The sequence below is a fragment of the Lonchura striata genome, chromosome 13 (genome assembly GCF_046129695.1).
Source record: "Lonchura striata isolate bLonStr1 chromosome 13, bLonStr1.mat, whole genome shotgun sequence".
Lineage (NCBI taxonomy): Eukaryota > Metazoa > Chordata > Aves > Passeriformes > Estrildidae > Lonchura > Lonchura striata.
The window spans coordinates 23,734,627-23,749,068 of NC_134615.1; the positions used below are offsets into that span (position 1 = coordinate 23,734,627).

Consider the following 14,442-nt stretch of genomic DNA (forward strand, 5'->3'; position numbering starts at 1 on the left):
GTGCCAGCAAGAGGCAGCAGCTGGATTGCCTTTGTTTTCTCCCAGCATGTCAGTCTTCATTAAACTGGAGGGGAATGAAAAAGGATTCACTTTTGTCCTAGCCTGAACATGGCAGCTGTTTAATTTCAATTAAGGTGGCACTGAAAAGAGTAGCATTACGGCAGTAATTAAAGTGAGACAGCTCCCACCCCCAGGACTGTGCTCACACAGCAGAGGGACCAGTTTTGATCCCTGTCCTCCTAGCACCAGCTGAGTATGGGCAGGCAGCTCTGGGTCACAGCTGTGGGGCTGCCCCACACACTCACAAGGAGCTGGAGCAGCATTGAACCCTTCAAGGTAAGCACTGCCATCAGCTCAGCACGGTGTGGCACATCTGTGGTACAGAGCAGCATTGCCTGTGGCACCATGCAACATGGCATGGCACAGCACACGTGGCAATGAGGCTTTGTCCCATAAAGGCTCTGTGCACTGTGGATACTTCGTGCCCTGGCTGTGGCTGCCTGCGTAAGACTGAAGTCTGCAGGGAAATTTTATTTTCTTGCAGTGGCAGAAACTGTGGCCAAATTCAGTTGTATTCTGGAAGCAGGGGGTTCAGCAGCCCTGCTCACAGGACTGTTGGTGCTGTGCCTGCTCCCATCACCCGTGACTGTGACCTGCTGGTGGAGCAGGTTGTCATGGCAACTGATGATTTCTGCTATGGTACATCTGCGTTCACCTTCTGGGCCCAGTTCAGCCTCGGAAATTTCTAGTTAAACCACTTACCTTACAGTGAAACTGCACGGAGCGTTAGCAAGGGAACACACACAGCCCAGGGAGTCCCAAGTCAGCAGCACAGGCCAGCAGCAGGTCTGTGCTCACACCATCACTGCGCATCAATAGTCAAGGCAGCGCTGGCACCCAGAGACCGTGTCACTCATCCGATTACCTGGGCACTGCGGGGTGGCCCCAGGCAGGGCAGGACAACCTGACATGCACTCTCAGCCCTTCTTGCCCACACTCAGCCTCCCCAGGGGCCTGTGGCCCTGTCAGGATGCGCCCTGCAGCAGCCTGTCCCTCGTGTGGGTGGCTTACCACAGGGCAGAGCCCTGAGTGCTGCCATCCCCACTGTCACCTGGCCACAGCCCAGCAGTGTGTTCTGGGACTGGCCACAGACTGAGTATGGCCTGAGAACAGTGCAGGGGCAGCATGAGGGTGGCAAGGACCTGCCCTGACACAGAGGTGCCACCATGTCCAGGACCAGTTCTAAGGTTGATGCTCAGGGCCTGCTGACCTCACAGTGGCATATGGAGTAGTGTCACACAGCATGCCAGGAACACAAGATGGTGAGGAGCACGGCACAGGAAGGCTGTGGTGAGAATAGTGGGCAGCAGTAGGACCACCTGCTGCTGAGGAGAGGGCCACAGCCCCACACAGCTCTGCCCTGCTTTTCCAGGAGACTAGGCTAGGCTTCTCCAGCTGGCAGCAAGGGTTCCTCAGACAGAGAATGGTGGTGCCAATACCATGGGAGGGTGGGCCTGCCCCAGGCAGGGCTGCGTGACATCCATGGGAACAAACGGTTGTCTGAGGCCGCAGGAAAGGTTATGGTCCTTCCAACAGCAAGAGAGTGGCCAAAATTTGGTACATCCCGGGAGGTTCCTGCACCTGAAGGCTCCTGTAGAGATCTGCCAGGGCCAAAGGAAACAACACCAGAGCTGACCAGCTCCATCCAGCAGCTTCAGCAGGAGACAGAGGCCTGGCAGCCCAAGGTGAGCAGTGCCAACCATATGCTCAACCCAGGCACTGGTTGCATAGCCACAGATTGGTGGCCAGGTGGTACAGGAGGCCCTGACCAGCCCTTGCCTGCACACCAGACGCTGCTTCCCCAGGGCTGGCGAGAGCACAAGGGCTCAGGGGGATCCAGTCCTGCTTTGGCTGCACCGGTCCCACGGCCACCATTTCCCACAGTGGCCACAGTTCACTGCAGTGTGGTGGGCCAGTAGTGCCAGGGGCTTGGCTATTCATGAGCCCAAAGGAACTGGCAGAACGTGCACACACGTGGGGCAGCACCTGGTGGGGAAGGGCTGCACTCACCCGTTGGCAACACAGTCCAGTGTTGCTCTGCACAGTACTAGAACTGCCAGCATTGTCCAGCCCCAGTGCCTGCCCAGACAGGAGCTGGCTACAGTGGTGAGTTGGACACATGCTGCTCATGCCATGTCCTAGGGCCAAAGGCAAGCCTTTGTACTGGAGCCACAGCATGCAGAGCCCAGAGCATGCCAGGACACACAGCATGAAAATCTGGAGCCAACTGAGGTGCTAGCCATGATACAGGAATTGCAGCTGGACCTGGACTTCTGCAGGGGCACAAACCACAAACTGGTCCAGCTGCAGGAGCAGGAATGTGCAGTGGAGCAGGAGCGCCAGGAGTTGGTCATTCTGATGCAGCAGTTCCCAGCACTGATGGGCAAGGTACCAGTGCTGGGCACAGTGGCCACAGATGAAGCTGCATGTGTCCCCCACTGCCACTCCACCACAGGCTAGGCACCATGCCTGCCCCACAACCTGTGCAAACAACTGGTGACTCCCCAGGGGAGAAAACATCCTGCCAGCCACACATGGCTCTAGCACCACCTGTACACCTGTAGAGCAGCCTAGCCACAAGGCAGGCCTGGCTGGCACAGCCCAGTCCACCCAGCCAAGCAGAGCTGGAAGAATGCAGACCCTAACAGCCCCACCGACACCCTGGGCACTGTCCAAGGGCTGGTGACATTGTTGCAGCCCACAACCTTGCCAAAGAGCTGGGATCACCACTCTCTCTGTGCCCGTGCTCTGCCACTGGTCAAGGACAAGAGAGATGGCTTTCCAGAGCTGCTGGGTGCCCAACAGATACTGCCACAACAGGGAGGGGACTGTGGGGACTGCAGAGATCAGAAGTCAGCAGCCTTCTTGCCTCCCACCCGGTGCAGGCCACATTTTTCTGTCACAGACCCTGCATAGCAGTCCATTGTACATGGGTTGTCCCAAAAAGGCTCCTTCTGCAGCCTCAGCTCTACACAATGGGCACAGGGTGATCCCACACCCTGCTGGGTACTCACAGGTCAGCAATGCACCTCTACACCTGAAGGACCAGGCAGTGCAGACAGAAGTCACTTCCTGCTCAGCTGCCCACAGTGATTTTGACACCAGCCACGATATCCCACAGGACAGCAGAGAGCTGCTCAAGCAGGTCAGTGCCGGCAGCCCTCCAGCCACTACACCAAGCCTAGGGGCAAGGGGGGCACAGCCAGGGGGCACAGGAGCCATGACAACCACACTGCAGGGCTGATCCCCTCTCCCTTTCCCCCAGAAGCCCTGGGACAGGGTGGGAGGCAACAATGCCAACCTGTCCCCACCACCTCACGCAGCTGGGCACCAGGCAGCCCTGAGCATCGTGCAGCTCACAGAGGGCAGCTGTGCCTGTGCTCAGGGCAGGGCACACAGCACAAGACCAACCCCCCAACTCATTGCCTTCTCTGCAGCTGGGGGCACAGGAGCAGAATCAAGGCCTGCAGTACAGCCCAGCCTGGCTGCAGGAGCAGCTGGGAGCCACCCAGGCCCAGAAGCAACAGAGTCTGCAACAGCTGAGCAGAACCAATGAGGCCATCCAAGGCCTACACAGAAAAGTGGCAGAGCTGCAGCAACAGGTGAGGGCAAGGTAGGACAAGACAGGGATGCAGCCTCAGTCCCTCCTCTCCTTCCTCCAGGAGAGGCTCAGCCACAGCCAAACACCCTCCCTGCCCCACAGCTTTGCTGGCAGGTGCAGGACATAAATAACCTCCAGGCAGTGCTGGCCCAAGCTCGACAAGAGAGCACCAAGCAGGTGGAAAAGATTGCAGCCTACAAGACACTCGGGCAGCAGCTTCACTGGGAGCCGAGGAGGATGCAGACCTTCAAGGAGCAGAGCAAACAAGAGGTAAGGATGTCTCAAGTCTTCCTGTGAAAAGACCAGAGAGTCTGTGCTCAGCCTGTGTCTCTCACTGTGCCATGGGCAGACCTACTCCCTCCAGGAGATGCAGCAGGAGCTGAGCAGCCTAGTCCAGCACTAGCAGCAGCTACAGCTGGAAAGTGAGCGAGCACTGGCTCTGAGAGAAGACGAGCTGGTTGTCTACAAGGTGGAGCTGGCTTTCCTTAAGGAAGAGCTCAGCAAGATGACAGAGCAGGTGCAGGATATAAACAGGCATTCAAGACATACTAGGCAGGATGCAGGAGAACCCGTACCTAAATGTTCAGAACACCTGAGCAGCCCAAGTGTGAGCAGCTGAAAAAGTGATCAGAATTCCTGGCACAGCCTGGCCTGAAGCAGGGCTGGGTTGATGGTCCCCGCTGTGCAGGGAGAGCTGGGCACCAGCTGCCTGTCCAAGGCATGGGCTGTGGGAGAACTGCCTTTGCAGGGGTATGGGCCAGGCTCAAAACAGGGACAGGCTGTACATGTCCTCCAGGTCACTTTAATTTTGTACCGTTCCAGGTTCTACAGGGCAACAACTTGACAGCACCAGCCCTGCATGATTCTGCAGAGCTACCTCCACCAGGAGGTAGAGCTACCAGAGCTACCTCTTCCAGGACAATAAGCAGTGCAAAACAAAGCAAAGATTAGACTGACAACTTTTAAACAAATAAAATTCTTTCTGTTGTGTAATACAATCAGTGCCAAGCACCAAAGCCTTCCAGGGCCACAAGCTGTAGAGAATTCAGAATACATTGCTTAGGGTAGCTGGGCACCACCTTAAGCTTCAAAGCAACAGGTTGTGCCCGCTTAGAGACCAAAGCGGGCTGGGGTGCGTCGTGGGGTCAGGACCTCCCCCTGCTCCTTTCGCCCAGGGGTATAGATTTTAGTAGACCTGTCAAAGAGGACAAGGGCAATTAATGGAAAATGCAATCTTTTCCTGCACCAGAACTCCCACAGGCATGGGCAGGCAGGGGCATCACGCACCTTGCACTGCCCAGTGGGTTACGGCGCTCCTGCTCCTCCCGGCGGGCACGCAGCTGCTCCTCTGCCAAAGCCATTTCCTCTTCCATGGCAGATGCCTCCTCCTTGGCACGGCGCCGATTCTCCTGAGGCAAGGCAGCAGCAGGTCAGGGAAAGCAGACTCCCTGCAGGCCCACAAGCTTGCTCACTTCGTGTCAAAACACACACATACAGCACCAGGATGCAGAGGGCCTGCATACTTACCTGGCGTGACTTGCCAGCATGTTTGATACTGTAGAACATGGGGCCCAGCTCTGCCAGCCACTCTCCATCCACAGCAGTGACACACTGCATGTACTCCTGCAGGGACAAAAATACCAGGATAGCAGGATGGCATCCTTAGGGCATGGGCACTGTTCCCAGAGCCATAGCAGCTCCCTTCCTCCCCCAGTTGCTAATGGCACTTCTCAGGCTGAGACCATATCCCTTCCAGCCAATTCCTCCTTGCCTCAGAAGCTGCTACAGGTTGGATTTGACCACAAGGAGGATCAAACATATCCCACAGAAGCCAGAGAAAAATAATGGGATAAGGGACAAACAGATGACAAAAACATGCCTACTTGGTATAGATAGGAAAGGCTGATACGTACCACTCAGACAGATCTCAGTCTCAGCAAAGCCCTCCCATCTCCCCTGGAGCACTCATCACCCTTCCTGATAACCCTCAGCTCAAGCTCACCTTAGTAGTCATAACCAATTCATGGTACACAATATAGTCTGGTGTGTAGCCCATGCCAAACAGAGAGCTCGTGGGGTGCAGGTGGCAGGGCATGCCTGTGCGGATGTTCACATACTCCCCAATGCCCTGCAAAGACAAGTGTGCTTAGTCCACCTGTTCCCAGGCAGGGCCTTGCAGCCCCCACGCAGCTCAAGACACCTCTCACCTTCAACTTTGCAGCCTGATGGAAATACGCAGCACAGATGCACTTCCTGACAACATCCCAGTCTGTACCACAGGATGCCAGGCTCATTCGCTGCTGCACCATAATGTCCTTGAGCTGGGCACGCACCTCCCGCACCTGCAAAGGTGTGTGCTGGTCAGATCCCTCTTCTGTATAAGGCTGTGTCTTCCAGCCTTACAGCCACAGCCTCACCTTCCGCATGGCCTTGGCATGGATGAAGTGCTGATTGCACCACAGGGTAGAATAGCTGTTATTTTTCCACTGCAGGTAAACATTCAAATAAGTCAAGTGGTCACTCTCTGGAACAGCAAATTTCTCCCGCACTTGGTCACTCTCCTCCTCTCGGCCCTAAAGGGTGAGCACAGAACATGGGTTAGTCAAAGGGCAAGTCAAAGGGGCAGGGAAGTGCCCTGAGCTGCTGAACAGTAGCATCTTGTACCTTAGGCCGGTAAAAGATGGCAGGCACAGACAACATGGAGACAACAAGCAAGATCTCAGAGCTACAACCCATGTCACAGGAGACAATGAGCATTTTGGAGAGTGCAGGGTCCAGTGGAAACTCCACCATGAGGCGTCCTGTAGAGGTCAGACCACCTGTAGGAACAGAACAGGGATCAATGATCAGCAGCTGGGCAGACCCTAGTTCCATGGGCTGGCGGCCTACCTCAGCAGCCAATACCTGTGTTATCCAGGGCCCCCAGGATCCACAGCTGGTACATGGAGTTAAGCATATTGTCTTCAGGGGGTGGATCCATGAAGTGGAACTGCAGCAGGTCTTGCACACCCAGGGACTTGAGCAAGAGCACTACATTGGCGAGGTTGGTGCGCTGGATCTCAGGCACCGTGGTCGTCAGCAGCTCATTCTTGTAGGCACTCTGTGTGTAGAGCCTGGGAAGAGATGCCAAGATCATGCTCCTCCTGTTTGGCCACTGCGTTCCTTACAGACTTGCCAGCCTCTGCTCAGTCCAGCCCTGCATAGCACAGGGTAGCAACCCGGCACCCAACAGCAGGACCCTGGGGAGGCACTAGCAGTCCAGCCAAAGTGGTGTTTCCCCAGCACATTGGGGTGTTTGGGCTGCAGCACAGAACATGACTAAGCACAGCCCTTCCCTGGTATCACAGCATAGTCTGGGAAAGGCCTTTGGCTTGGTTCTTATCCCAGTGGCATCCAGGGCAAACTAGCCACAAGTGAAGATGGGTACAGGAAAAAAGTGGAGCACATCCTTTTCTCTGCAGAAGGACTGGGTACAAAGAAGGCTTCAGCCCTGCCTACTGCCCACACCACCCCCAAAGTTCAAGATAATGAACAGTTCCAGTGAGAAAAAATATACATAACCTGATGCCAAGCTGAGCATACAACAGGAACAGGAACACCAGTGACATGCCTACCTGAAACAATGGCCTGGGCCTGTCCGGCCAGCTCGGCCGGCCCTCTGATTGGCATTGGCCTGACTGATGGGGTAGATCTGCAGTGCATCCATGCCTATACGGGGGTTGAAAACCTTCAGGGCACAAGAAAGTCAGACAGAAGTAAGAGGAAGGCTGGATCATGACCTCAGAACTCCCTCAACCTACCCCAGAAACCAGAGACAGACAGTATAGAAAACCCTGGCTCACCTTCAACTTGCAGTAGCCAGAGTCAATTACAAACATGATACCATCCACTGTCAGTGAGGTCTCTGCAATGTTAGTGGCAACGATGCACTTCCTGACCCCATCAGGAGCCTGCAAGAACACTGCATGTCAGTCATACCCCTGGTCACAGCTCTGCTCCATTGAGGAGAAGAGCAGGGTGGCAGATGGACGGGGTGACTCTTGGGAATAGGGGTGGGGTACATGCTTTCTCTCACCTTCCACATGCAATACCAACGTATATCTACACCACTCACTCCTGCTCTGTACCATCTCCCGCTCCAGTTTTCCCTGTCCCCACCCGAATCACAAAGCACACATCAGCACCTTCTGGAAGATCTTCGCCTGCAAGTCCGAGGGCAGCTGAGAGTAGATTGGCAGTACAGCAAGAGCAGGTGCCTTCTCCAGCTCCTCAAGGTGCTCCACAATCTGTTCTGAGGTCACCTAGATACAAAGACGGGTGAAAACATCAGACTGAAACAAGGGGGTAGGATAGTGCCTGTCCTTCCAACTCACCTCAATATCCTCCTGGCCAGGCATGAAGATGAGGATGTCTCCAGGAGCACCAGACAAATGGACCTGCAAGGCTTGTTTCACTGCAGCCTCCACATAATCCTCCTGTGGGGTCTGAACAGTACAGCCCAGGTTAATCTGGACCAATATCCTTACCTGCCCTGTCCTACATGCAAGACTGTAGCACATCACAGCCACTCCTACCCTGTGCGTCCTGTGTGTCTCCCCCAGAGTACAGCACAACTAGGTCACAACCCCCGCTGCCAACAGCATTTCCATTCACAAAAGTAACTATACCTTGCTGAAAAGAATATCCACAGGAAAAGTGCGCCCAGGAATGTGGAAAATGGGAACGTTCCCAAAGAAGGAGGCAAACTTATCTGCGTCCATGGTGGCTGAAGTAACAACAAGCTTCAGATCCGAGCGTCGCGCAACCACCTAGGGAGCAGATGAAAGGAACAATATGGAAGGTGCATTTATGCATGGCTGTAGGCTGTTTTCATTCTTACTGAGACAATGGCACATGACAGAGCTACTGTTGTACTCCAGAGGCACTGGCTGTGCATGCCAGGGAACACTGATGCTCTATGGTCAGTGCAGTTGAAAAGATCTGCCAACCCCGGTCCAGGAAACCTTAATCCAGCAAAGTCCTCTGAATGGGCAGTTTTAACATTCAGCCAGCAAGACTCTGATAGCATTACAGAAGACTTAACGCCCCCCAGATCCAAGGACCAGGATGCTGGAGCAGTCAAGTGCAGACAGAGTATGTGGCAGCTTTGCTTCCCTCGCCTAGTCCTGGCAGAAAAGGGCTGTCCCAGACGACGTGCCCCATACTGCTGCCCTCTAGCCCAGGCTCACACACACCTCCCGAAGCAGACCAAACAGCACATCAGTGTTGAGTGAGCGCTCATGTGCCTCGTCCATGATGATAGCACTGTAGTTGTCCAGGTCAGCCTCCCTCAGTGACTCACGGAGCAGGATCCCATCTGTCATGTACTTGATCACTGTGTTCTCAGACGTGCAGTCCTCAAAACGGATGGCATAGCCTACCTGGCAGGGCAGAGATACCAGAAGTCTTCCAGCAGTCCCATGCAGTCTCTGTCATTGGGTGACACCCCTGTGCTCCCTACCAGACTCACCTCCTCACCCAGACGCACCCCCATCTCCTCACTGACCCGCTTGGCCACCGACATGGCAGCCACTCTGCGGGGCTGTGTGCAGCCGATCATGCCATAATCAGTGTAGCCATCCTCATGGAGATACTGTGTCAGCTGTGTTGTCTTCCCACTCCCCGTCTCCCCCACCACAATGACAATGCTGTTGTCTCTGTGGAAAAGGAAGAGGTATTTCTTCATACATCTTCAAAGAAGGACTTTTGTGTTCTCTAGCTAAGCATCATCCTACTCAGGTGGGAGAGCTGAGCAAACGCAAAGCAATGGGTTTTGCTTTCTGAGAGTACAGCTTCCCAATGGTCATGATTCCACAATTCCTCAACTGAGCTCCCAAACATAGGCCAGTGTGCTGGGGATGCCCTTCCAGCCATACCTGAGGATGGAGAGCAGTTCCTGCTGTACAGCAAAGATGGGTAGGTATTGCCTCTGCTCCAGGATCGATTTTTTCTTGGCAAACTCACTGCTGGCTTCACTTTTTTCTTTCATGTGTTCAGCAAACTTCTGCTCTGTTCTAAGGAAACACCACAAGTCCTGAAACTGCCTCTCCACTCACTTTGCTATGCACATAGCCCCTGTTACCAGCTGTGCAGGGTACTTCAGAGCAAACCCCTACTTGTAATCCACTTTGCCATCTTCTGTCACCATCTCGTCCTTCTCCTCCTCTTTCTTGATCCCCATAATGTCTCCCAGTTTGGTGCCTGCCAGCTCCCAGTGCTTGTGCTGAGCCTGGAAGAAGAGAGAACAGCATAACTTTGCCACAGCAAGCACAGACAAAATTCTTACCCAGTCCTACTCCTAAGACTAAGAAAAGGATATTAGTACCCCAGTTCCCCAATGCAGAATGCACACTCCACTCCTACGTCAGATTCTCCTCTTCCAAATTAACTGAAGCAGAATTTTAAGACATTGAGAGGGATACACAGACTTCAGGCAAAGGATTACCAACTGCCTCCTAAGAAAATAGCTCCAGCTGCTGACTCTTCCATTAAATTTGAACTTAAACCTACACAGATGTGAACCAGAGAAAATCTTCCTGCCCTTGCCAAGACCTCATGGGTTTTTCTCCTACTTCTGCTATCAGTTTAGCCACCACCACCACTCCACTCACAGTATAAGTCAAATCCAGACCACTTTCAATGTACAAGGAACACACCTGTACTTTCCCCACAGCTACTGTGTGAGCTTTAGAGAAGGTCGCTAGAAAACACCCCCAAAAACTAATCTGCTCCCTTACCCCATACTTCTCCTCACAACTCTTCTGCCGAGACCTGGCAAGGTAAATCCTGCTGCCATACTGCCTGCTGACAGTCCCTAAGCTACCTGGCATTCTTCCACTTGCCTCCTTCTCCAGTAATCCAAATGTTCAAAAGCACGGTGATTCATGTCCCAAGGCAGCGCACAAGAAAATCACACCACAGCAGCTGCTACAAGGCAATGCAGTAAGCTGGGCTGCCAGGATGTCCCAGGTTACAAAAATATGAACTCCTTAGCGTCACTGCTGCCAAAGCCTGAATGCTGCAGAGTCCAAACAAGGCTCTGAGGAGCTACATAACGTGTACAGTGGGCAGTAAGCCACAGGGCTGCATACCCTCTTACGCTCCTTTTGCTCTCTGTGCTTGCGCACCAGCTGGCTGCCTTTCCGAGCTATGATGGCCAAATCCGAGGTGGCATCCTTCACAGGGATGACTGGCTCTGGCTGCAGGGAAAAGGCACTGCTTTATTAAAAAGGCCTCACATGTACAGAGCTCCTTGCCGTCAGTACCTTCAGCCATAGTCTCTACCTGCTTGGTGAAGACAATCCTTCCATCTAGGAAAGGGGGCACTAGATTGTGCACCAACAAATGCACTTTAGCAGAGTTATCCTCCTCAAAATCTTCGTCCACCTCAATCCGATGGACCACACCACTGGTCAGCATGCGATTTGTCTCCCAGCGCTCATTATCCTGCAGGAAACAACGTTATCAGAAACACAATGAAGCCCCACAGAAAATCACAGAGATCATACTAGAACACCAAGTTTGGGCCTGGGCTCTACACTGGCAACAGGATGGTTCAAACCTAGTGAGCCTGAAAGGAAGCACAAGGGAAGGAACAGTAAGGGATTGGAAGCAGTAGAGTACAGGAACCTGCCCACAGGAAACACATGGTCAACAGGACTGTCTCCAAGGAAATGCAGGATAGACATTGCCTGCAAGGCAATCAGAATACATGAGGAAGGCTGGACACAAACCTGCTCATGTAAAGAGTACAGCTGTCCCCAGTATCCATTGGGCCACTCTGGACAGCCCCAGTAATGTAACTCACACTTAGAACAGCAGGAGCATGGTCCTCTGCACTTCTGCTGCCCTGGACACTGCAATCCACCAGCCACTCCAACTGGGAAATCTGCCCATGCAGGAGTTGCAGGGCTGGGTTTTCCAGGGGAACTCAACCACAGTTTCCCTCTGAGCACTACTCCTTCAGCCTGGCCCAAGAGTGTCCTTCTCCACTTGAGAGCAAGAGCTCAACAAGTGGATATTTTAAGAGGCAGCAAACCCCAGGTGTTCAGAGCAGCCAACCCTGTGTCTTGGCCTTACCTCATTGATCTGCCGCCGCTGTGCCGAGATCCGCTTCTGCCTCTGCTTGTGCAAGTGCTGCTCACGCTTCTTCACATACTCCTCAGAGGAATAAGCCAAAGGGTTGTGAAACTCATCGTAGCCCTCATCCATCATGTACCAGTCCCGGTCAGCTTGCTGGGAAGGGAGAGATGCAGCACTGAGTTCTGCCCAGCCCCCAGAGCCTGGTGGCCCCAAGCCCCCAACCCGTCCCAGACTCACCCGCTGGTCATCCTCCCACTGCTGCCGCTCTTCTTCTGTCTCAAAGGCAATGCCCTCCTCTCCTTCTGTGCGCCGCCCTGGGGTGAGCCAGAAAGTCCAGAATGTTCCCAAGGAAACCCCAATTCTGTGCCACAGGATAGGGGATTCCCCACTGCCCACCCCGGGCAGCTCAGCCCAGATTCCTCACCTCTCCCTCGGGACAGGCGTGGTGTGGCCCCCAGGTGCCTCCGGTCATCAGCCCATTCATTGTACTTGTATGACGGGGTCGGCAATGGTGTCTTATCAGAGTACCGGCTCCTCACAGACCTGAAAACACAGCAGGAGGGAGGAACTGCATAGCCAGACCCTTCTCATACACACAGCTCACAGCACAGCCCCAGGCACTGGCACCTGTCCCGCTCCCGCCGGTCCGTGTCCCGCAGCGATGACGGCCGGTGGCTGCGCTCTGAGTCTCGACAGGAAGGTGTGGGAGATGGAGACTCCCACTGTGAGCGGTGGGCACTGCTGTAGCCACCATCATCCTCCTCCCAGCTGGAGCGAGATGGCGTGGCTGCATCTGGTAGAAGAGATGGGGGTTTGACACCTGCTGTTCAAGCAGCGGTCCTGGGCATCTGGAGCCACCTAACTTCTTTTAAGAAAGGAGCATGGAGAGAAGGTACCCACTGGCCCTCCCTCTAAGGGAAGGGAGCTGACCTAGTGATTCCAAGGAATGTCAAAGGATCATATTTCCATCACACAGGCCCAGAACAGACCCCACCGTGCCAAGATCTGCCAGAGTTTCAAACACGCACAGCTGGCACATTGCTCCCAAACCCAAGTTGAACTGGAAGTTTTATGCTTGCCTTAACCATAAGCAAGATACAAGCTTTTCTGTCACCCCTGTCCTGCAAAAACAGCAGGAAGCATAAAAAGCTCTAAGCCCCTCCCTGTTAGGTCTCACATAAGAGTTTGACTGGGTCCCACTCCCACCTTTAGGCCGATGTCGGGGGCTCTCAGGTTCACCCCTCCTGCCACTCCGCTCTGATGAGCCATCCCTCTCTGATCTGCTGTGATGACTCCTGTCCCGCTCCTCTGCAAAAACAAAAGAGGATCAGGTGCCTATTGCACAAGCAGGCTTCCGAAGTCTGCTGCAAAAATCACAACAAACATTAGTAAAGACTACAAACAGGGCAAAGGACAAGCCCAGACCCAAACCAAAAAAGCACCACAAAGGTCTCTGAGCAATTACCACGGTCTCGTTTACGATCGTGGTCCCGATCCCTGCTGCGTTCCTTCTTCCGGTCCTTCTCCTCCTTGGAAGAGGCAAAGACTCCATGTTCCCGACGCTCCCTCTCCCGCTGCCGGCTGCGTTCCAAGAACTCCTCGCTTACACCCCCAGTATAGGAAGGTGTCTCCACGTGGACAGAGCGGTAATGTCTGGACAGGCAGAGCGGAGAGAAAAAATTCTCAGAAATGCTGAGCAAGAGCTGCCCTTCAGCTGGCGTAGCAGAGCTCAGGCTGCAGCCTGTGCCACAACGCCCCGCAGACCCCCTCTGTCCGCAGCGGCGGCTGCGGCGCTGCCCGTCACCGGCCTGCCCACCCTGCGCTCCCACCCGGCCGGCACCGGGCATCCCCTGCAAACGCCACCTGTTCCTGCGAGCTCCGCGGCTGCTCCGGCTGGCCTCGTCCTCTTCCTCCTCCTCGGCGCTGCCCGCCTCGTCACGACCCTCTTCCCAGTCCTTGTAGGACGCGACCCGGGACCGCTTCCCCCCGGCCGCCTCCTCCTGGCGCTCCCGCCGCTTCTGCGCCGCCAGCACGTCCAGCCCCAGCAGGGAGACGCGCGGCGCCGGGGCCTTAAAGACGTGCTGCTCGGCGCCCCGCGGCCGCAGTACCAGCCCGCCCGCCTCGCCGCTCGGGCTCGTCCCCGACAGCCGATGCAGCGACTCCTCGCCCGCCGCGGCCATCGCGGGCCCGCAGCTCCCTTACCGACCCGGCCCCCGCAGCGCCGCCATGGCCGCCCCACAGTGCTCGGCGGAAGGAGCCCCTCTAGCCAAAGGCACCATAGACACGATGGCCAGAGCCTGTGGGACAGCCACCACCACCATAGAGTTCCGACGTCGCTAGACAAGCCACGCTCCCCGCCGGGGCGGACTTCCGGCTACGCAACCTCCCCATGGGCACGTGGGCGCGGGGCGGAGTCCTGGGAGAGAGCGGGACGGACGGCGGGACGGACAGACAGCCAGCGGGATAGCAGCGGGACGGACAGAGGGATAGCAGCGGGGACAGCGGGATAGCGGCGAGGACAGCGCCGCACCGGGGACAGCACTATGCACACTCCGCACCGTGCAGGAGCGAGCAGCTCTCAGAGCCCCCGCAGCCCTGCAGGACCCCGCCGGGAGCGAGGGCAGGCACACGCCAACCCCCCGTAGACAGCCCGTGCAGCG

At 55.3% G+C, this 14,442-nt stretch overlaps 1 protein-coding gene across 2 annotated transcripts; it reads right to left on the reverse strand.

The window, feature by feature from the left end:
- Window positions 1–4,608: 4,608 nt before the first annotated feature.
- Window positions 4,609–14,159, reverse strand: DHX38 (DEAH-box helicase 38). 2 transcript variants are annotated; one of them, XM_021526900.3, is made up of 26 exons: window positions 13,646–14,159; window positions 13,248–13,435; window positions 12,989–13,090; window positions 12,410–12,575; window positions 12,207–12,325; window positions 12,020–12,096; window positions 11,780–11,935; window positions 10,985–11,146; window positions 10,792–10,899; window positions 9,817–9,929; window positions 9,577–9,714; window positions 9,171–9,357; window positions 8,947–9,081; window positions 8,329–8,469; window positions 8,035–8,145; window positions 7,846–7,962; window positions 7,504–7,611; window positions 7,276–7,388; window positions 6,566–6,774; window positions 6,326–6,480; window positions 6,079–6,234; window positions 5,869–6,003; window positions 5,664–5,789; window positions 5,189–5,284; window positions 4,949–5,070; window positions 4,609–4,856 (listed from the first exon to the last, which is right to left on the reverse strand). In XM_021526900.3, exons 1-26 carry the CDS (start codon window positions 13,960–13,962, stop codon window positions 4,772–4,774), a joined length of 3,642 nt encoding a protein of 1,213 aa, XP_021382575.2. In that variant the 5' UTR covers window positions 13,963–14,159; the 3' UTR covers window positions 4,609–4,771. The 2 variants fall into 2 exon arrangements, with proteins under 2 accessions (XP_021382575.2, XP_021382574.2); XM_021526899.3 differs by having other exon boundaries at window positions 8,896–9,081.
- Between the last annotated feature and the right edge of the window lie 283 nt (window positions 14,160–14,442).